The sequence below is a fragment of the Centruroides vittatus genome, unplaced genomic scaffold (genome assembly GCF_030686945.1).
Source record: "Centruroides vittatus isolate TY-2023 unplaced genomic scaffold, ASM3068694v2 contig_487, whole genome shotgun sequence".
NCBI classification, from domain to species: Eukaryota; Metazoa; Arthropoda; class Arachnida; order Scorpiones; family Buthidae; genus Centruroides; species Centruroides vittatus.
In genome coordinates, this window is record NW_027122275.1 from 301,042 (window position 1) to 326,066 (window position 25,025).

Below are 25,025 nucleotides of genomic sequence, written 5' to 3' on the forward strand. Positions count from 1 at the left end.
CACATTAATGTTGGTCAACGAAGAGTATACCCAATGATTCATTGGGTATAAAATTCTTTAGTCCAACTTTTAACTTTGCTCCAAACATGGCCTCGTAGGGACTGCAATTTATACCAGTATAATGCGCTCAATTTTCCTCAGTTGTACAAAATGTAATCCTTCGAACCATTTGTTAGTATTGTTAGTCTCCAACCAAAAACTAAACATATTTTCTACAACTTGATTACATCTTTCTATTGAACCCTAAATTTGTGAGTGCCTGGGCTTTCCATACACCACTTTTTAACTCAGGCCACATACTACACATTTCTTTGGTGACATTATTAGTGAATTCTCTGCCATTATCGCTTTGTAGAATACTCGGTGCACCAAAAATTGTAAAACTGTCTAAAAGAACATATGCTACATCTTCAACCCTTTTGGTTTTTAACAGTCATAGTTGAGTGAATTTAGTTAGATGGTCTTGATACACAAGTATAAATTTATATTGCTCATCAGCTTGCAACTGCATATCAATAAGATCGACCCGACATCTTGAGTTCATTTCATTACATAAAATTGGTTTAACTACCAAGCCTTTCTTAGGAACATTCTGTTTTTTCTGACAGATTTCACATAAGTTTAAATAAATTATGATCATCTTCCCTTGAAATATTTTTATATTTCGTATGTAATTCTTTTTCCATATGGTTTCTACCACCATAGCCAATAGCAATATGGGAATCATGCAATATCTGAAATATTTGAACACTCTTGACAAACCTTTATGTCCAGTAAATTGTTCGATACCAGGTGTTCTAAGTTTGAAATTCCTTCTCAATTTAACCTGAAGCAGACCTCGAGTGAGGCTGAAAACATTTGTTTCACGAATTTTAAACATTACTGGACATAAAGGTTTGTCGAGAGTGTTCATTAACACTGGTAATCACATTGAAGAAATTGTTATCTGAAATATTTCTTTAGTGTGAATGTAATATTTAATCACATTACCTTTTTTTTACAGGCACAATTAATTTTTCTATTTCTCTGATAGATATAACGTCATATCTATGTTATGGACAAAGTGAATAATCGGGCATTATTCATAATGCCCGGTCATTATGAACAATGACGAAAAAGGACGGGGAGTGTGATAAATATTGATTAATTTATCAAATTGACCGGTCATTATGAATACTGCTATCACCTAGTTGGGCAAAGTGATAATAATACGTTGAAGAGTGATCATCCATCCAACATACGCTAACCAATCAGCACTCTTGAGTTGTGTGTGCGTATCGCATTTAGTACCAAATTTTAAATTCTGCAACATTTTAATTTGATTAAAAAACTCCACTTATTTCATTTAGAAATATTTATTTTTTGTGAATTATTTCAAAGTATTTTTAAAAAACATATAATCGTTTAAAACCAAGTACTATTAACCATATTAATTAAATGGTAAAATTTTACCTATGAGCACCATCATGGCGGTGGTCGCAACTGTTTGTGCTCCTGATGGATTCCTCCGGAGGGGAGGCGCCGGCCGGCCAACGATTGTTTAACGTCACTAGCTATTGATACATACTAGAAATTGATACGTGTGTTCAAGAACTACCGTGAGTAAATAAGTAGAGACGTTAAACAATCGGCGGCCGGCCGGCGGCTCCCCTCTGGGAAGAATCCGTCGAGAGCACAAATAGTCGCGACCGCCGCCAAATACCGTACTAAACACAATACGCATGCGCAACTCAGATTTGAGTGCTGATTGGCTAGCGTATGTCTGATGATCACTTCTCAATGTATTATTATCACTTTGCCCAACTAGATGATAGCAGTATTCATAATGACCGGTCAATTTCATAAATTACTGAAATTTATTACAATGCCCGAGTTTGTTGGTCATTATTCATAATGCCCGTATTAATCACTTTGTCCATAACATCTACATAAACACTGATATTTTTCCGGTAACTTAGAAGTAACTTTCATTTTTGACTTTCACTTTTCGTAACATTGACAAATATGCTGATTTTGTAAAAACTTGACTGTTCTGATCTTTTTCTGCTATTAACTCGTTTAATCAGTTGTTGAAGCAATTATTCATATCTTAATGATTGCTCCATGATCGTTACTTTTTCAAAGAAGAAAACACTATTTTAAGAGACAAAAGTAAAATTAAAATGTCACACAAGATTAACTACTGGTCACACAAATTTAAAATTTGGTACTAAATGCAATATGCACGCACAACTAAGATGAGCACGCTGATTGGCTAGCATATGTTGGATGATCATTCCTCAACATATTATTACTACTTTGCCTGACTAGGTGATAGCAGTATTCATAATGACCAGTCAATTTGATAAATTATGTTAAAACACCTGAAATTTATTACAATGCCCGATTTTGTTTGTCAGTATTCATAATGTCCATAATAATCACTTAGTCCATAATATATACATTTCTTTGTATCATCTTTCGCATATACTATTCCCTATCTTGTGCAATTTTAATTTAATTATTTAGTCATTGGAGGAATAATGATAGTAATGCATGCAAGGAATTGTTTGTCTTTTAGTAGAAATAGTTGTTTTGTTCTATATTTATTTAAAACAAATCAAAATGTGAACAGTTTAAGTTAACTATTGTTTGATAAGTTCAAATGTAATTTGTGATAATTGTACCTTTGTATTTGACTGACTGACTATTTATTTTAAACTTGTCACTTATCTGTGAATTCGATCTATATTTTATATTCACATTTTTTAAACTTATATATATGTATATATATAATTTACATCTAAAAAGAGTTTAAGAAAATTTTTGAATTTTTAAAAGTTTTTAAAGTTTGTAATCTTTATACGTTTAGAGGTCAAATGAGACTGTACAGAATAACCACTGGATAAACCCCACTGACATATAACCCCTCTGTGTAAAAATATAAGCTCCTCCTGAAACTAAAATTACTTTGAAATTTATTTAACATAACAAAATGTTAATACAAATTTTCATATAATACTAAAAGTTAATATGTATATTTCAAAGAAAACAAATTATCAATTACAATAATTTATAGTTGAAATATTAAAATTCCTGATAAAACATTGCAATTTATTATTATTTACATATTATTAGTTAGAAAGAAAGATTTTATGCTGTACCATGTAGATAATGTAATGCTGCAATTGATGGTAAAAATCCATGCATTTGAATCAGTATACTGTTTTCTTGGAGCTTGTGATGAATGACCAGCCAAAATTTGATTGGAGTAAACTTATTGTAATGCTTGTTATCTTTGAAGAAATCCAATGAATTTCCAAATGGTGGGATGGTAACTTCCAACACTGGACTGAAAACTTTTGTGTGATCTTTCCACTGAATTCTCTGTTTTTGGTAACTGTCAGATTGTTGATATTCTGTCAGAACTGTCAGATATTCCACATCTCTATGGCATACGTTGGCTGCCATCACCCATAACATTATGGTATTCCAATGCAGGAATGTAGGAATCTTTGAAATAATCTGACTGGTGTGATTTCTTGTGGTAAAAATTCAGACAATTCCCCAAAAGCATTGACAATTTTAAGTTGTCAGCACAGATGAAAGCTGAGATCATTCTTAATTTCAGTGTGAAGTCAGAATATTCTTAGTAATTTAGTTTTTATCGACTTAAGATTTAACTTGCTCATTAATTAAAAGCCTTCAAAGTTAAAATTGGAGATGCAATAAGCAAGTTAGGCTTTTCAATTTGGACCAAAATCTTTCTGATTTCTATCCTAGACAGTCCAAGAATCCAATCGAATGATTATCCCAGTGACTGCATTCCTCTCTTGGCCAAACCAACAGGAGTTTGTTGCTTACCTTCTATTCTTTAAAAAGGCTCTCTAGATGCAAGGTTGAGAAGCTTCCTAAATCACAGTTAACTTGATCATTGCAAGACATTTATTGAAAAATGATGTCATCTAGTTGCTAACTGATGCCTTCTATAAGACTGCAAACCAACAAACCAACAATTTTCACTTGTTTTAATTTTTAATTACTTGAAGGATACAGACTTGTATTTTGTCAGGTGTTTTGTCAAAGTCTCATTTTGTGCTAATAAAAGTATATTTTTATTGTCAATTTACATCTTTCATTCCAAAAGTTTGCTTTGGATGATATTAACATATGATATTTGATTTAATCTACCAACATTCATGATTGGGGTTTTTACATTTTTACACAGAAGTTTATTGTCCTGGGGGAATTTTATACAGGCGTTTTTATCCAGGGGGTTATGTTGGCAGTTAATGTCCTAGAACCAAATAGCACATAACCTTTCTATCTCCTTCAATGATTGTCACTGAGAAATTACTTAACAATGTAATTGCTATCCAATTATGAAGAATTTTGGCATTACAGATTTTTGTATACTGTTTAAATGAGATTTGACTGAAGAAAGCTTTAAAAATCCAGTTTTCAGACATTGCCTCATTTTTTGTGTTAATAAATTCTCCCAAAAATTTTGCATCATGCAATACAAACAATATTTCTCAAAATCTCAATGTCATGCATAAAAGTGTATATGGTATTATGACATTTTGGTATAACTGCTTCTACCATCTTACCAAACCAATTCATTTTAAAATTAAAAATTTTGCAGTTTACTGACATTTTTCTCCCCTTTAAATTTTTATTTCTTTTGCTATATTTGTAAAAATAATCAGTCTTTTTTTATATAATTTATTATAAAATTTTGGTATTATATTAAACAAATAGTTTTTAATCAAATTATGATTAATGAAATATCATACAAAGTAGTAAAAAAACTGAAGCTTATTGTTTAAACATGGATCTTAATTCACAAGCTCATTCAATTTAATCATAAACTGTGATAGTTGAACAATGCAAACTAGGTTTATAATGAGAAGTAAAACAGATGGCAAGGCATTAGCTTGCTGCTCTGGGAAGTCAGGATCAAATTCAGGTGAGCAACCTCAGAAATTTTTCATAAGCAGTCTGTCCTAGATATATCATGCCCAGCATCATATGATTGTCCCCATCTTGGGCCTGGCTAAATCCACAACGGACCTGGAAAAAAAGGCCTTCTTGGTGCCCGCAGAGTGAAGAGAGTAAAATAAAAATAAACTTTATTTCATCTTTGCTTCAAACCAACCAAACATCTTAAAGTCAGAAGAAAAAATTACAAAAATGAAACATGAAAATGGTAAAGCTCAGCATCATATTAATAATGAGGATTTAAATAAAAAGACAGAAGAGTAAAATTGGAAGAGACATTTGTAAAAACAAACATATCTACAACATTGAAAAGGAAAGGAAAAAATCCAATCACACATCTAATAGTACTGAGAGTCAGAGTAAGCTTATTTTAAGTAGCATAATCTATCAAGTAATGATAATGCACATTGTCAAGTCACAAAATTCAAACATCTTTCATTATATTAATCTTTATATTTCCACAATCCAAAATTCAGTTCATTAAAATGATTACATTTCAGTCATGCTGCATAGTGCCAAAATTGCCACATGGCAATATTTTTATTAAAGTGACAATAAAAATCCAGTCTGCTTATTTCAACATTCATTGTGAAATTGAATCACAAAGCACACTTCAGAAGAAACAGCAGCATATCAAGCTCCTGTGTGATGGAAGACCCATGCATCAAACACCTACTGATGTCATGATGTCATGCAGCAAGTTTGAACAGGAAAGCAGGAAGTGACAATGGGAATCAAAGGCAGTTTTTATGCAATGCCATTCAGCATTTCCAGATTACAGATTTTCTATCGACTTACAAAATTTGAGGAAATTTTAGGATGACATTCTCTTTTTCACTAAACTTTTTTCAGTAGACTAAAGTGTAAAAATTTTGATGTTAAATACTGTTTAAGCATTGTGATCAAATGTGTTATTTGAAATTATCCATTAAAAAACTATTCAAAAATAAATAAATGGGCATCTTCAGACTAACTGACCACTGCAACTGTTAAAACAAAGGGAATTGCCATACACGTTAAGAGGGGTGACATGAGAGAGAGATGTAAGATTACAGCTCATAGATTGACTTTCACACAGGGAACGAATCTACATCATGAAACTTTATAGTGGCATTTTTTTCTGATGGCCTTGTATAACCTTGTAATTTTTTTCTGATGGCCTTCCAACTGCTCCAAATACCTGAGCCTTTCCTTGTGGGTGGTGCTATGTATGAGGCATGGTCGAAATGCACATCAATGTTGGAATCAGAGGCAAAGGTAACCAAAGTGGTGTTGGCCAACCCCTTCATGATAGAATTTCGATGCTTTTTGAGGTAGATGTCTAAAGGGTGCAGTGTAGCACCTATGTATTCCAAGCTGCAGTTGGTTCTGTGATCCATAATGGGGATAGTGTATATGCCTGGTTGGAAGCACATATCCAAACAGTCTTTAGCATTGTAGAGGAGGGTGAAAACAAGGGACTTTTTCAGAAAGCTAAATGAAAATTATTATTTCCAGAAATTTCCTTGGGTGTTTAGGATGTTTAGTCTTCTATAATACATGCCAGTCTTGTATATCGTGTTCTGGAGTGAGTGTTTAGCGAGACAAAAGTGGTGGAGGAAAGAAGACTGATGGGACCTTTAATGGTGTATGGGGCATCTCATAGGAATGCTCCATACCTTGCAGAAAAGTCATATCCTCGAAAGCAAAAAAAAAAGTATGACATAAGAGTTCAGCAAACTCCAGGATGTTAAGGTGATGCTGCACCAAATCTTGAATGTTACTTAGAACAAAAGTTATGCAGAGAACAAAAGCAAAGTTCAATGTGAATGGCTGGATAAAAGACTGGAAGTCACAAAGTATATTGGGCTGTGGATCTTGAGGTCCTTGAGACATTCAACTAACTCCAGGGCATTGGTGATGGTGTACAGGTATGAAGGAAGGTGATCTACAATGTAACTGTTGAGTCCCTTTTGAAATATATGGTTGGTGACAACAATTTATCCACATTTGGCTGAAGTTGTGTGCCAGGCTTATGTGTCCTGGAGAATACAAAGATATATGGGGTGGCAGGGGCAGTGAATGTAGCATTACATAAATGAAGAAGGCCTGCCAGTGGGGTATTGGAAAAACAAAGAACCCTGAACTGGAACTTATGGAGGTAACTATCATGGGCAATGGAACAATGGGTGTCACATATACAGTATATTCATGGAAATATACACCTAGGGTATATATATTATATCTTTCAATTACCACAAAAAAAAGCTTATGTTGTTTCACTAATTTTTGTTTGGTCCACATTTCAATTTATTTTGTGCACTGATTATAAAATATATGCAAGAGAATAGAATCTATGCTCTCTAAACATTGTTTGGGTAATCTTGTAATTTCAATATTCAGTACAACAAATTTTATCATTAAAATTATGAGAGAACATTTATTGGGTTGTTTGAAAAGTAATTTCGTTTTTTCCATAGAAAAATAAATGCAATATTCTTATAATAAATAAATATTTTATTGAATTATATATTGACCATTTTGGTCAAATACCTGTTGTCATTGTTTCTGGTAGTAGCATGATTTCACATTCATAAAAATTTTGATCGTTGTTTACAAAAAACTGATCCAAGTGATTTTTGACATTGTCATTTCAAGTAAATGTCTTAGTTAAAAAAAATTTGTATAGACCGGAACAAGTAATAATCTGAGTGTGCCTGATCTGGCGAATATGGTTAGTGTGATAACACATCCCATCTAAGCTATAACAGTTTCTTGTGTGAAATTTCTCATCATCATAGTAAAACACTACACTTTGTTGATCAATTCTGGCCTTTTCTGTTTGATGATATTACTCAATTTGTTTACTCCATGGCAGTACACTTTCGAATCAATTGTTAAATTGTCTGGTAAAAGCTCAAAAAAAAATTTCTTTAAAATCCAATCATAGAGAGCATCTTCTCGTTAATAACATGTGGAACCCATATATCGAGCTTTGAAACGAAACCAATTCATTTCAAGTAATAATAAACGGTTCAATTTAACAGATTTAATCTCTTAGTGATTTCACATGTTGTTATACGGCAGATTGCTTCAATCGGTACCTTTATTTTGTTTTCATTGGCTTCAAATGGCCATCCAGAATGTGGTGTATCTTCGATATTAAAATTGCCAGAACACAATTTTGTAAACCAGTTTTGGCACTGTCTTTCTCTCAACAAATCTTCTCCAAACATGTACCACAATTTTTTTCTTGTTTGAACAGCATTTTGGTTTTTTAGTTATAAAAAAGCAAAATATGCCGAAAATGATGCTTTCGATTTTCCAAATTTGATGGGACACCGAAAAAAAACAATTGTACAGAATCAAACAAAATTTTTTACAAATAAGCCTTAAAATGTCAGCTGTCGAAGTATATAATGAAAATGTGGTTTAAAATAAAATTGGCTGGTAAAAAGACATCTAAATCCTCTAGTAATAAAAAAACAAAATTACTTTCTGAACAACCCAATAATATTCCTTTCAATAGATAAGGAACTGCAGCAGATAAAATAGATTAAATCATTTCCATTTTTATGAGAATATTAAATTGAGAACATTAAATAAGTATAAAAGTATGTCTATCCAAAATTTATTGTATTTCTTAATTGTTCAAAATTGATTAACAAAATTCTCATTGTAGAGTGCAACAATATTCAAATCTTAAAATTATTTCAAAGACTTCACTTTTTTAATGAAATAATGTAATAGATCATTTTTCAGTTATTATTAACATTCATGTACAGCCTACATATTTAACTGTTACAGATCTATATTATGTACTTCTTTTATAATTTAGCATTATTTTAAAAATTAAATGTTTCAAAATTTGGCATAGTTAAATTTTAATTCTTCCTTATATATTTGTATTTCATTAACTAGAAGTTACAAATACATACTGTATTTCTTTTTCTAATTTATGATTTAAGAAGGAAATTATTATTATAATAAATAGCAAATTTAAAATAAAAGAAGATTAAGTATTTGGCATACAATTAGATTGAATTACTAGAAATTGAACTATTCATAAAACTATTCCATTCTTTGACAATGCATGAAATATCAATTAAAAATATTTGCAATTTCAACTTGATCTGAGATTTAAAAACCTCAGATTTTTTTGCATTTCTTGATATTTCATTTGGTCCTGAGACCAAAAATGTAAAAATCTTGCAGGTGTTCATTTTTTGACCAATTACCAAACTTTCCCTTTGTTATATATGTGGTGTCTATAGATGGCAAATATGTGACAAATATGGCTGGGCTGGGAGTTAAGGAGCATATGCAGAACGCAGTTTAAGAAAGAATACGAAGAGCTTCTTATGACATATAATGACATATATTTTGATACAATACAGAAAACATTACAAAACAAAGAACACTAAACAAATCATCTTGATACTAATTATTAAACGGATATTAATCGCCTTGAAGCAGACACATCGTTTGTGCTACATCACTGCTTCCCCCTTTTATTTTCTAACTCTAACGATTCATTTTTTTTCCACCTGCGCAGGAGGCCTGTGCACATCAGACTCAATCAAATCATGTCGGCGTGGGGATGGGCACCACATATATAACAGCCAGGAAAGTAAAAATCAACATATTCTATCATAAATTTAAAAAATTAAATATAATCAAAACAGAACATTAACTTTTATATTAATTACACAGCTCAAAAAATATTTTAAGTTTTATTCAATCTATCTAAAAAATGCTTAAAATTCATAATGACAAAAGTAGATTGCAATCAAATATATAGTTATATCAGGTTATTACCTCATATAACTATAGCTAGATACAATGAATGAGAAACATATCAAGTAAATATATTTTTAATTTTCAAATCTCCTGCAAACCTTGTAACCGGTGCAGTCAAAGATTGGATAGCACGCGGTTTCGTTAAATTCGGAATTTTGACGATTCGAATTTTTATCCGAAAAGAGGATATTCTTCGATGTAACAGTCAAAAAAGAAAATTTCGCTTGAAGTGAGGGGCCAAAAACGTTTGCGTACGAACTTTGACTGCACTGGTTACAAGGTTTGAAGGAGATTTAAATGGTATCACCCCGGTGTGTTTAGGTGAATTATATTTTTAATTTTTACCAAATTAATTGAAATATCATAAATAACTGAATGTAATAACTAATAATTCAAGGTAAACTTTTTATTATATCAGGAAAGTAAACTTTTATTAAATTTTAAATTAAAAAACTGAAATTGCTTATATTTAAATAAATGTATTTGATGAAAAAAGAATTGCCAATGTATACTAAAAAAACAAAAAAGTCTAAAGTCCATTAAAAGACTATTGATGACAACTCCATATACAAACACAACAGATTCCCTAAAAAGTAAATACAAAATGCAATGGCAATGATTATTGTAAAGATTTAAAATATGAACTGAAACTAATCAAATGTGTATAAAATTTTATATATAAAGTTATAAAGTTTTAAGTGCTCAAAGACTGCCTCTTTGTAATTTGCATATAAGATTATAATTATCAAATCTACTGCTATATTATTAATCCAAATTCATAATCAACATTACAGTAAGAAATTAATAATGAAGTAACAATTCAAACTGAGTACAAAAATCTATTTTTAGAATATGAATAATTATAATTAGAGTAAACAATAATCATAAATCCTGATTTGAATAAAGTTAATCTATTAGTGAACTACTGGATTTTATCAGATCATTTTTAAGCTAATTAGAATTTAACAATAAATTAATCTGGCAATAAAAATTTTATTATAATAATACCTTTAAAGTATTTTTTATGAAGTAAAGAATAACAGCAAAATTAATGCTTGGTCAAAATTTAAATCATATGTTGCAACTTGTAATAACTTAGTTAATTCAATTATTATTTAATTAGTTGTTATTGAGTCATGAAAATGAACTGCTGTTAATCACTAAGTTACTAAGAGTTGGTGACATTGCTTATCTCTACTGTCAAATTAGTTTGTAATTAATTTTAATCATCTTAAAAATAGCTGGTAAAAATCTGGTAGTTTCAATTTATAGTTTGCCTTTATGATATAAAAAATAATTTATTGAATTTATATTCTAATATAAAATGTATAAAAATAATTTACTTATATTCTATTAAATGTATAAAATAAGTTTTCATAAATGTGGGTATTTTAGGAAAAATACTACGAGTATCATTTACAAAAATAAACAAAAGTTTTTGTTTCATACAAATTGCATAATTCTCTAAAAGATGTTATGAAAAAATCATATTTTAAAATATAAAACACATGTACACTTTAAAATATATACCAGTATAATATGCTTAATGGATCTTGGCTGAGCTATTGTGATGCACAGTAGCACAGGTTAGGCAAAGGCTCATGTTCAAAAAATAAGCCACAGTCTCCTTTGGCTACCAGTGTCAAAAGCAGCACCAGCCCAAGCATAGCTACTGCAATGCCCTCAACAGATGTGAGGAACTAGCCCTGGTGTTTCTGTAGTAATGCATCCACAGACCACAAAGGCTAGAAAACCACACCAACAGATGAAATAAACAATAGAAATGAATGAGTTTATCATCTGTACTTACTACACGATCACAAACATGACAGCATACAGATAACAACTACACTATAGATTCACACAACAATATCCTCACCTCACTGTCACCAAACAAAGGGTTGTTGATCAAAAAAGAACAAGTATACACAACAATCTTATCCCACAAACAACATTTAACCTTATCAAACAACAAGTTGCTGATCAAATACATCAACAAACAGAAACATTTTACATTCATGAAGATCACGTAACCTGTCAGGATAATCCAGCAACAAGCACTGATTATAGCGCACACACAACAACTACCACTATTGATACTACAAACACTTCCTCATTCATCACTGATAACATAGACATAGATTTAGTTAATACGCTCTCACTTATATTTCAGGAAACATTCACTAAGTATACAGGCACAGATCCCACACAACAACCACGAATACCAAAAATCAACATGTCAAAGGAAGTAGAACACTAAATTATGTAAACACTCACTTACTACCACACTACATTCATTCAATTTCTACACTCTCAGACATTCATACATTAGTTTATGCTGGGGCAGTCACAGTAGTGATACACCATGGTCTGAAAGTACAATCACAGACAGATACACAGAAAACACAATTCTATAACAAGCCTGCCTGGCAGAGAAGAATAGAAACACAAATAAATGACATTAGACAGCAATTAGGCAGGCTGACGCAATACACTAAAAACAACATAACACCCAAATTAAGGCAACAGCTCAAAAACATTTTCAAGAAAATAAAAACACACACAAAACACGAACATCACAATGCACGCATTACAGAATACATTGATACACTAAAACAAAAACTTGCTGCCAAAGCACATAGACTCAAACGATACAAAACATGTACACTACGAAAACAACAAAATAAATTATTTACAAACAATGAAAAACTCTTTTACAGACAAATTAATAACAATGCAAACACTGATACACAGCACAGTGGCACACCAACAGAAGAAGAACTCACAACATATTGGTCTTCTCTTTGGTTCAGTGCTGTCACGCACAATGCCGATGCAGGCTGGATCGAGGAGGAGAACAGAAACTTGCATAACATACTAACTATGCCTGTGCTGAAATAAACGTACACGACATCTGCTACTCTGTTAACAGAACACACAACTGGAAGACACCTGGTATAGACAACATTCACAATTTCTGGTACAAAAAGTTTACATCACTGCACCAGGAACTAGCTAAACACCTAACATACATCATCTTCAATCCACAAGACATGCCAAAATTTCTTACTTTGGGCATCACCTATATGAAACCTAAAAACAACAATACCACAGACCCCACATAATACAGACCAATTACATGTCTTCCAACACTCTACAAATTATTGACATCCTGTATTGCAAACAAAATATACAAACACGTTGAAGAACACGACATTCTTATGGAACAACAAAAAGGTTGCTGTAGAAATCACAGGGGATGCAAAGAACAGTTACTCATAGATTCAGTCATTCTACGGTAGCATTTCTCAACCTGGGAGTTGCAGTGATATTAGAGGGGGGGGGGTCGCGAGACAATAATGAAATCATTTTATGAGAAAAAATCATTTATTATAAACATTTTACTTACAATAAGTACACATGTAAAGAAAAGAAATTAATGTGATGGTTGCATTTGTTTTTTATTTAAAATTTTCTCCATACGTAGATCAAATTACAAAGACCACGTACACATCAAGTTGGAATTTGTAAATTGCTTATGTATGTACACATCATACATGCATGTTCAAACCCATCGCTATAAATGCAGCGACATAAAATAATAGGAATAGTTGTATTACATTTTTTTTTACTGTCAGTATTTTCTTAATGTATAAAATTAGTGCAATGTGATTAATATATTTTTAAAAATTTACATTTATAATTACAATCAAAATTCAATTATTAATAGTAAGACTTACTGTTATTATTTCTTTGGGCGGGGTTGCAAAATATTAATTTTATTTATATTTACTATTTGGGGGGTCACAGAGCTAAGAAAGTTGAGGATCGCTGTTCTACGGCACACAAGCAACACAAAAACATACACATGGCATATATAGACTACAGAAAAGCATTCGACAGTGTTCCACACAGTTGGCTGCTACATATTCTACACATGTACAAAATACATACATCACTCATTGCATTTTTTCAAAACACTATGCAGCACTGGTGAACAACACTACATCTCAGTGTTAGTAACACTTCCATACAAACAAGCCAAATATTCATTTGGCATATTCCAAATATTTTTCAAGGAAATTCCTTGAATCCTCTCTGGTTCTCCTTAGCCCTGAACCCATTATCCAACATGTTAAACAACACGCAATATGGTTACAATATCAGACATGAAAAAACAAGTTTATGCTGTCACATCTCACGTACATGGACGACATAAAACTTTATGCATCCACACAAAAACAATTTCATCAACTCCTACAATCATGCATTCATACACCAAGGATATACATATGGAGTTTGGCCTAGACAAATGCAAAACACTTCACATAGAAAAAGGAGTCTTAAAGAATGGAGATTTGGCACTCGGAAACGGAGATATTGAAACCATGGAAGAGGGCGAGTTCTACAAGTATCTAGGATTCCAACAGGCCAAACTAACAGAACATACACAAATAAAGCAAATATTAATTAAAGAATACCAAAGTAGGTTAAACCCGATTCTCTGAACACAGTTAAATACAAAATTAAAGCAATAAACACATATGTTGTCCCAGTACTCACATATTCTTTTGGAGTTATACATTGCACTCACACAGATATTGAACAACTCCAAAGAAAAAAAGAACAACACTAAGCATAAACATCATCCTAAATCAGCCATAGAAAGATTAAAGATTACCCCAAAGAACTCAGCTTCTACTGTACTATCGTAGATGCAGTTTTTTGTGTTTTTGAGAAAAATCGAACATATTTTTAGACCCATCTATAAATTTTCTAATTAGCCTCAGAAGAGGTGGAATCTAATTCTTGCACCTAGTGTAAATGGGTAAGATCTGCTATATAACTGTAAACGTTATCTTAAGTAAGGGTTTATCACACTGAATGAATAATCTAACACATTTTTAAAATTCTTTATTTTTCTACTGTACACAATTTAAAGAATTTTTAAAATGTGTTAGATTAGGCATTCAGTGTGATAAACTCTTACATAAGATAACCTTTGTAAATATAAATCAAATACTATAATATAATATAGTAGAAGGGTTAAAAGTACAAAATAATCTAATAATCTTAATCTTTGCTGTTGTTATTTTTTGCTCGAGCAATGCCAGGCACAACTGCTAATAACATAATATTAACCATGCCAAATAATTTATTTTTTCTCATAATTTTTAGAAAAAAATTTCTGAAGATATTATTGTTCAAGAATTGTAGATTTAAAATATAATGGTAAAAAGAACATTATGCTGATTTCATCATAATGTTAAATTAACTAATTGAAGTAATTAAAATATAATTTACATTTTATGATTAATTTTTAAATTTGCCTAGTTAAATAGTTCTGATTAGAAAAACCAGTTTATCTTTTTTAAATAAAAGGATGAAACAAATATATTAAAAACTGCGCGGATAACAGAATTATCCATCCAAAATCAATGCATTACTTCAGCGTGATGCCAATTGCATTCATAATTCGATTAAAATATTTGATTTATTCTTTCTCACATTCAAATGATAGTGTATACCTATATAGAGTCAAACCTCAGTTTTCAAATGCCTCACTTTTTGAGTAATTTGGTTTGCAAGCAGAATTTCAAATTCATAATTGCACTAGTTACCATACGATAACTTGGTTTCTGAACAAGCTACTTCACAAGAACAGGCCATAAATTACAGAGACAGATGGTCAACTCCCTATACTTCCTATGTTAAAGAAAGTAGATAGCCTGACCAATCAATAACAAGACTACTGATTTAGATGTTGGAGATCACCTCATGTCATTAGATGTCACAATATGAATCATCCATGATGTTGCTATTTACATTAGATTTCAATGTGAATGAAAAAAAGATACTATTTCCATCTTTCAGTACATGCCGCAGTTGAATCTAAATCAAATTAATTAATAAAACCCACATTAATTGACATTCACATAATATAAATGGCATGCAAGAATTCATGTTTAAATATGCTTAATTTAAATTAAATAACAAAAATGTATTAATATAATATTGTAATATATTATATGTATGTTATGGACAAAGTGATTAATTGGGCATTATTCATAATACCCGGTCATTATGAATAATAACCAAAAAGAGCGGGCAGTGTAATAAATATTGATTAATTTATCAAACTGACCAGTCATTATGAATACTGCTATCACCTGGTCGGGCAAAGTGATGATAATAAGTTGAGAAATGATCATCCGACATACACTAGCTAATCGGCACTCAGTTGCGTGCACGTATCGTGTTTAGTACCGAATTTAAAATTTGATTAAAAAACCTCCACTTATTTCATTTAGAAATATTTATTTTTTGTGAATTATTTCAAAGTATTTTAAAAAGAACATGTAATCTTTTAAAACTAAGTACTATTAACTATATTAATTAAATGGCAAAATTTTACCTATGTGCACCATCTTGGCGGTGGTTGCGACTGTTTGTGCTTTCGACGGATTTCTCCTGGAGGGGAGCTGCCGGCAGGCCGCCGATTGTTTAACATTACTAGATATTGATACATACTAGTTATTGATACATGTGTTCAAGAACTACCGTGAATAAGTAACTAGTGACATTAAACAATCAGCAGCCTGACAGTGGCTCCCCACCGGGAGGAATCTGTCAAGAGCACAAACAGTCGCAACTGCCGCCAAATTCGGTACTAAACGCAATACACACGTGCAACTAAGTGCCGAGTGGCTAGCATATGTCGTATGATCACTTTCTCAACTTATTATTATCACTTTGCCCAACTAGGTGATAGCAGTATTCATAATGACCGGCCAATTTGACAAATTATTGAAATTTATTACAATACCCAATTTTGTTGGTCATTATTCATAATGCCATATTAATCACTTTGTCCATAACATATATATATATATAAATGAATTGATATATTATATTATATATTAAATTATATATTTTATTATATTAATCAATTCAATAATATATTATAATATATTGCGCATTTGTAGGCATTTTTATGAATAAAATACAGCTAAAAAAGTAAAAAAAGGCTTTGTTCAGGGTCAGGAACAGATTAATCCATTTTATATTCTTTCTTATAGGAAAATTTGTTTCAGTTTGAGAACAACTTTTAGGAACGAATTATGTTTGAAAACTGAGATTTGACTGTATTACATTTACTTTCTTTTGGACTCAACCATTCAAATTATAAACAATTGGAAAATTTGTCTTCAGAACAGTGTTTCAATTATCTGTTTTTATTTCAATTTCTAGAACTATTTTCAAAAAATTTCAAGTTTAAAATTAAGAAAACAAAATCAGGTTAAATTATAAGGTTCTATATAATATTAATTATTCATTATAAACATATCTGTAGTTACCCTTTGAGTTTCTGGATCAGCTGCATTCATCATCTTTGGTAAAATCATAATTAGAAGAAGTGGCAAAACCATCATCAATACCTACATTAAAACAAATTTTTAGATTAGTGTAAAGTTTTACCAAATTTCTGATTTTGAGTAAAATAACATTTTAAATCTGAGCTGAGAAATGTTAAATATATTCTTTGAAAATAATTTAGAAGTAAAATAAATAATTTTATAATTTAGGTTAATAATTAAGAACAACAATTATATTTCCATTCTTTTAAATATAATTTCTGCAAAATGTCTAGAAATTTTGAACAACAAAACCATTTTTATATATTTTCAAATCCAAAATAATTTAACTCAAAAAAATTAAAAAAAGCTTTGAGCAGAAGCATAATAGAGGAAACTGCTAAGCTAGCAATGACTGCTGAACAATGAATTATAAATTGATGAGTGACTGATGAGGTAGATTACACTCATTTCCAAAACTTAAAAACATTCTATGAAGCAAATTAAATTCATTCTTAAATTTAAATTTTGCATAAACAGTGATACCTTGTATGTACTTTGAATGAATAGAGAGGTTAAGGCTGACATTTTCATTGTGAAAACGTGAACATCAGACATTCAGCGTCGCCTTCCTGTAAGTCTAGAAGTTTGACAATGGCATTTGGAATTTCAGTGGAATCATGCTCAACACTCCAAATGTCATTGTCAAACATCTAGGCTTACAGGAAGGCGACGCTGAATGTCCGGTGTTCACATTTTCACGATGAAAATGTCGGCTGCAACGTCTCTACTAACTTTGAAGGTTGACTAAGTGAAAATATGTGTTTGTAGCATAAACACCATCTGTTGTCCCACTCTTGTTGTGAAAGCATTTCTTGTATTATGCTCATATGTTTCAGTGTTTTTTTTTGCATGTTTGGAGATTATATATATATATACAGTAGAGAGTCGAAAATCGGAATCAATTGGGGACTGGGATGGTTCAGATTAGTCATTTGTTCCGATTACCAATTATGTACGAAAAAATATATTAACCTGTCCGATGTTCAAATTTTTCTCTGTTGCGTGTGGCTTCGTGTTGAATTTTCGTCGATTTTAAGCTTAACGAAAATTTTTATAATAATAATCGAGGCTATCGTATCGTTAAAAATTATTTCTGCATTTTGTATAAACAAAATAAATATATTGAAGAATATAAAAACATGAAAATTATACTTTAGAAGTAAATTTAGTATCAAAAACGTTCAATTCAGCATGACACAGTCCGACTGAAAATTGTGCCGATTACCGGCGATTCCAATTACCAGGGTTCCAATTAACGACTCTCTACTGTATAATAGGTAGGTAGCAAGAGCAAGTGTATCTATATGTAACTGCTACCTATCTATTAACCATGTTATCCAAGAAAAGTATGGAAGCAACAAAGAGGAAGGTTGCAGTAATGATGATGGCAATGAAAAAGAAACTTATCATAGCATGACAGTAGTTTTCATGTGATGGATCTGGTGGCTATGTTCAATATGCTGAAGTGGATAACGTGCATCATTCTTAAGAACAAAGATGCAATAAAAGCAGCAAATCTGGCTAAAAGTGTGACAACATTGTCCTCCACATCACATGATATTGAGGCAATGGAAAAACTCTTCCTGGTTTAAATAAATGAGAAGCAATTGACCGGTGATATCATTTCTGAGGGAAATATTTATGAAAAAGCCAAACAGCTGCACAGTGATCTTAAGAATGGAACATCACCACATTTTTATTTTATTATACAGTACTTATGTATTTTATTTATTGTTTTCACTTTAATTTATTATATAAAGCATTTAATTGTGTTATTTTTACCTTAAATTATGTGTATTTGTTGTTTAAGTTTATCAAAATGGATATTGTTTAGTTTGGGAATAGATAATTCACTTTCCATTATTTCTAATGGAAAAAACTGATTTGAAGTTTAATAATTCAGAGTTCAAATGGCCTCCTGGAATGAATTAACTTCAAGGTACTGTACAAGGAACTGTATCTCTCTTTAGTTATTGATAGCTTTGTATGGTTGAATTAATACTATAATGCATATGCTTTTATTTGTAAATATTTACTTCACTTGTATGAGTATAGCCATCTTTGATCAGTTATGGCTACCAAAAGATGACATAAATGAAGTCTGCTACTAACTGCAGTCAAAACACTCAATGAGTTCTGAAGTAACTTTATGCAGAGAGCATTCAACAGAAAAATACTGAACAATTTCAGAATTGTTATGTCTGCTAAATACAGCCAATATGAACTTAAAATATGCTAAATGATTTTTAAAATTACAGTGCATTTCCTCCTTCCAAGTAAACTATTTAATTTGAAATTACAGACAGGAAAATAAAAAGTCTGCAAGAGATAATCATGTTTTAGAGATGTGTGTCAATGATCTGAATATAACATCACATAAAATGACATATTAAGAACTATTACAAATACATTGAAGTAAAATACATTGAAGTTATTAATCTGACATACAGGAAAACTTGTTGAAATTAAATGATAATAGTTTTTTTTGTTAATGTAAATTATATGTTTAGATCTGAGTTAAAACTTTGGCATTTTAATTTTTAAGTAAGAATATACCATTAAACAACATTGGTCAATCAACTACATTAAGTTTCATAATCACAATGAAAACCGAACATTAAACTGAATATGGCCTACAAATAAACTATTGTATCTGGATGTTTTTTAATTAACATATTTTGAAAAAATTGTCTAGATAAATTGAAGTCTGTATTAAAAAAATAAATTTTGAATAGATTTCATTATTCACTGAAGGAGATTAACATACATTACAAATACACTTTACAATTTATGACAAATTGTTTTTGTAAACTTAAGGCTTCTGTGATAAGCATTCTCAAGTTAGTCTACTATTTCCAAGACAATATATCTTATTTAAATCAAATGTTGTATCCTATCTGTTCATATCTAAAATGCAACAAAACTATAATCTAAAAATATATAATCTGTAACTAAAACTGCTAGTTAAAAAATTAAACTATATTTTAAAGTTTATACTTTTATTACTTAATAGAACTGACAAACATACTTGATGCCAAATTTGTATAACTAACAAGCAATTATGCTTGTTATTATAGCCAAGCTGCAATTTTTAATCCTATTTTTAATTTATTTAATTTAAAATATATGTTCTCTGCCTAAAATTAGTAATTGCTTGCCCCTGTAGTGTACATCATACTTTCCTTAACAATAGAGTCATGCCAGTCATTTATTAAGGGAAGAAGTTTTGAATTAAAATAACATGACTTCCAGTTTGCATTGGAAGTTTGTATATAGTTAATCAGGGCCTCTTGCTCCTAATCCTTCCATATCTGGTCTTGAATTTCATCTATCTAATTCTGTTCTCGAGATTAAGGAAAGACATATGGATGAACAGATGGATGGACGAACAGACGACAGTGAAAATTTATAAATCTACAATTTTTTCAATTTGCAGCCAATAAATATACACTGTCTTCTGGTATTAATTTAATTTAGTTTAATTCAAACAAGAATTTCAGTATTCTTGTTTGAATTAAACTAAATTAAATTAATGCTGAAAGACAGTATATATTTTTCAAATGCATAAAATTTGCATTAAATTTTTTAAATTTTAAATTTATCATTTGGAAAAGCAAACCCAACAGGCAGGAATTCTTAACATAACACCCGTTATGACATAGTTAGTACTGTGTTTTCTATTTTACAGTTTCTGACGAGGGTCGATAAAGTAGTGGCCAAAAACATTAGATGATTGAATTTCTTTACTGGAAATATTGAATTGAGGTATACTTCTTATCTTCAAATTGGATGTAAATAGTTTTGATTTAATTCAGCTATAAAAAAGGGTACTTTAACAAAAACTTTTTATCTGAAGTAAGAATTTCTGAGGAGTCTACAATAGCATTTTTGGGAACATTGGCTGCATTCGGCAGACCATTATATCAAATAATACAGATTGATTGATTGATTGAATTCTTAACATATTTCAATGAGAACCTATTTAGGCTATAACTAGATATTGAACAAGAAGGATCCAACTTCTAATCTGGTGGAATGCCATATTCACAATTGTGTAAACAAACATACAGGTCCATATTCATTCTAGCTAAGTCATATGACCTGTTTTCCTACAAAGTAGCAATTTTCCAAGCATTAGTAAAAAAATCCTTCAAAAAATGACAGTACATATTTATTAATATTACTTAATTTTTCAGTAATAAATTGTTAGTTTTAGAAAAGCATATACAAATAATAAAGATGATAATAATAAAATTCTATAATAATTTTTGCTTAATTGTAGCTTTTAAATCAATTAACAATTTTTAAATATAAAAAAAATATATCTACCATTAATCAGAAAATTTTAAGTTAATTGTTTTGGAAAGTAAAAATACAATTTTTAAAAGTTTGTATATAACAAATATCAAAGTTTACTTACCATTGGATTAAATAAGAAATCTGTTATACGCCACGTTTCTCTAACTTGAAAGTACTTATAAGGTCCACGGACTTTAAATTTCAATGGATATGTTATTTGTTGAACTAAAGAGCTTTGAATGTAATTAACTTTACGTGCACGGAACTTTCCTTTGGAATTTATATCAACTCTGGCAGTTTCGTATACATAATTTGGATTGGCAACTTCAACAACATATGAGCCTGGTGATAAATTACTTAAAGAAAAACTACCATCACTCCTATAAAAAAAAAATCAATTTATTAATTTTACTTTATAAAAGATAAGCAGTCAAATTGCCATCTTGTGCTAAGATGCCAATTAACTGCTTATCTTTAACCAAATTTTAGTTTAATAATTTAATAATTAGCTTAATTAAAGGCTGAAAATAATCTGGCTTGTGGATGTTTGACTATTTGAGAAAATTCTGCAATATACAAAATATACAATTGTTAATTTAGAAACAAATAAATCATTGCTGATTTCAAGAAACCAACTTTTTATTAATTAATAGGAAATTTTCTTTTCAGAAAGAAAAGAAAAAATCTCTAGGTAAGCCTTCATCAAGGTACATACAAAACAAACATATTATTGGAATATAATGTAGAACATTTAACTCTTTAAACTCTAAATTTTTTTTTTTTAGAGTTTAAAAAGTTAACTCTAAAAAAACTTTTTTCTATGTATCTGGAGACTAAATTGTTTTTACCCCTCAGGCTACAAGGGGAACTTTTAACTTCTGATAGTATTTGTAAAAAATGTCATAGGATGAGGTCTTTGAAGCCACAAGACAGTTTGAAACATCATGTTTATCATTGTTCTAAGTGCAAAGTGTCAAAAAGTAAGAGCAAACGAACTTTTAGAGGAAGGAACAATAATATTAGTTGAGATATTTTTATTTTTATTTGACATTTGTTTTACATGGAGTGTAGTTTGACTAATGCTTGTAATGCTGTAGGTATTAGCCACAGGACTGGTGTGGATTGGGCAAATTTTGTAAGGCATGTAATGATCATTGCCCCACCCCATAATTTGACAAGTTTGAAATAGGCAGAGTAGGTAAGACTGTTTAAATTGATGTGACAGTATTTTGTAAAAGGAAGTATGAGAAAGGTAGAAAAATAAAAGGAACCTGTTGGGTTGTGGGTGGTGTTTGCCAAGAAGATGGTGACTATTTTGTCATTTACATTAACGAGAGGTCTGAAAAGACATTAAATTAGGTTGTATATAAGTTTATTCATGCTGGGACCATGGTTTACATGGATGAGTGGAAAGGATACTTACATAGACAATTTGGAGGGTCACAAAAAACAGTCAAACACACTGAGCATTTTGTAGATCCTGGAACTGGAGTTCCTACTCAAGGGATAATGTTTGTGGTCATATCTAAAGGGTTGTAAAAATCTTCCTAAACATTTTGTTAAATAACTGTCCGATTCGTATTTGTATTCCTTTATGTACAAGAAGTTGATGAAATGAACTGAAATTAGTCCAGGCAAAAGGTTTCATATTATACAGCATATAGTAAATGTGTACCTGGTTATGGAAGGGAACCAGTTTAGAAGCCAGTAAATGCACCTGTAGCTCCAAAAGGCAAACAGAGGATCTTCTGGAAGGCACTTCTATTGCATTTTTAAGGGATTGACAAACAGTCATGAGTCATGCAATAAGTGTATTTTGAGTGTTTTGTTGTTTTAATCATCTATGTTACTTTTACTTGCCTTTTTTTTTTTACTTATTCATAGTTTAAATGTATATGTAAGATTAGGTGTTGTTGTTTGTTTTAATGTTTTAAGAAAATATGCTATATGCACAGTTAGGATGTTGTCACATGATCTTAGTGAGAAAGCATGGAGGGGTTAATGCATATTACCTTCTTTTTACCTAGATCTCATACATAGACTGGTAGTGGCTTGTGACATAAGAGAGGTTATACAATTGTAAACTATAACCACTCATCCCAAATTTACAGTAATTATTTTCTTCTGTAAGTCAAACAAATTTGCTTCTTTCCCTTTTCCTGAGAGGATTTTTCAGTTTTGACAGTTCCTTATTGTCTTTTATTGCCTTGGCAAGGTCATTCAAAGTCAAAGTATGTGGACTGCATAGTATACATTGGAACTGACGTAGCATATGTCTTCCTCATCAATGTTCCCTTTATGAAAATCGTGTTAATTGAGATAGACTGTCATATATTAAAGGAAAAGATAAAATTGCAGAAACTTTAAATTTAAATGATTATAAATCTAATATTAAGCATTTGATTCCTGAAAAATTTTTAGAGTATGGAGAATATATGATCTGTTAATATAGTAAATTCATTTTCCATAAGATAAAAACTGAAGTATTCACATGCCCAAATGACACCTAAAGTTTTTCTTTTGGTCTGACTATATCTTGTTTCTGTTTGTGATAAAAGTCTGTTTGCATATGCTATAAATCTAACTTGTAAATTGATTATTTGGATGTCCTTGGAGTAATACAGCTCCCAGTCCATAAGATGCAATGCATCACAATTATGTTAGAGGATAATCTCGTCTGCAATATGCTAAAGTTATTTGACTGGATAGGAAATATTTCAAATTTTTGAATGCTTTTGTGTTTATTAGTTCAAGACCACTTGATGCCTTTTCATACCAATGTCTTAATGGTTCTGGAAAAATTAGGTATAAATCTTGCACAAAAGCCCATTAAACCAAGCACAGATTTAACTTCAGAAGATGAAGTAGGTTCTTTTAAGATTCTTGATAGCTTGTATTTTCACTTCTGTTGGTGATATTTCCTTTGATGTGAGGAAATGTCTCATAAATTTGACTGTTGGTGATCTAAAATGATATTTCTTTCTATTCAGAATTAATTTTTTTTTTTTTGACATTCTTTTTACTTGACAAGTCATTTGTCATGCTCCTCCTTGATCAAACCCCCACACAAATATATTATCTTTAATATGTATTATAAACATTGTACACAACTGGTAGAAATAATACTCTTAGTCAAAAACTCACGTTACCAATTCCTAGAATTAATAAGGTGTAAATTTTTGACTACAAGTATCATCTTCAAGTTATGAACTCCATTACTAAGTACACCAATAAAAACCTTAATAATCCAGTATATAATTTAATGTAAATTTGACAAACATTTTCAATCTTACACAAGATCTGCTTCAGGTCAACATCATTCCAAATTGGAATGCATAGAAGTAATTTCAAAACTCCAGGAATTCCTGTAATGGTTTGTTTTATATTTGAAAAATTTCTGGAGTGGAAAATATTCCAAAAAAATAATCATTTGTATCAAAAAACACCTGAAGCTACTGAAAAGTCAGTCATCAAAACAGAATGATATATCATCCAGTTTGATTTGATGAAATCCAATATTCAAATCAAGTTCAGAAATAAAGTTTGCTC

The 25,025-nt window shown here is 30.6% G+C and overlaps 1 protein-coding gene across 1 annotated transcript in view; it reads right to left on the reverse strand.

Annotated features, from left to right (window-relative positions):
• Positions 1-25,025, reverse strand: part of EMC7 (ER membrane protein complex subunit 7) — a 48,284-nt gene that overhangs the window by 18,316 nt on the left and 4,943 nt on the right. The window contains exons 2-3 of the mRNA XM_067273742.1: positions 21,598-21,856; positions 17,118-17,198 (exon numbers count right to left, since the gene is read on the reverse strand). Of these exons, the coding sequence (XP_067129843.1) occupies positions 17,118-17,198; positions 21,598-21,856 (340 nt within the window). The remainder of the gene's footprint in view (positions 1-17,117; positions 17,199-21,597; positions 21,857-25,025) is intronic.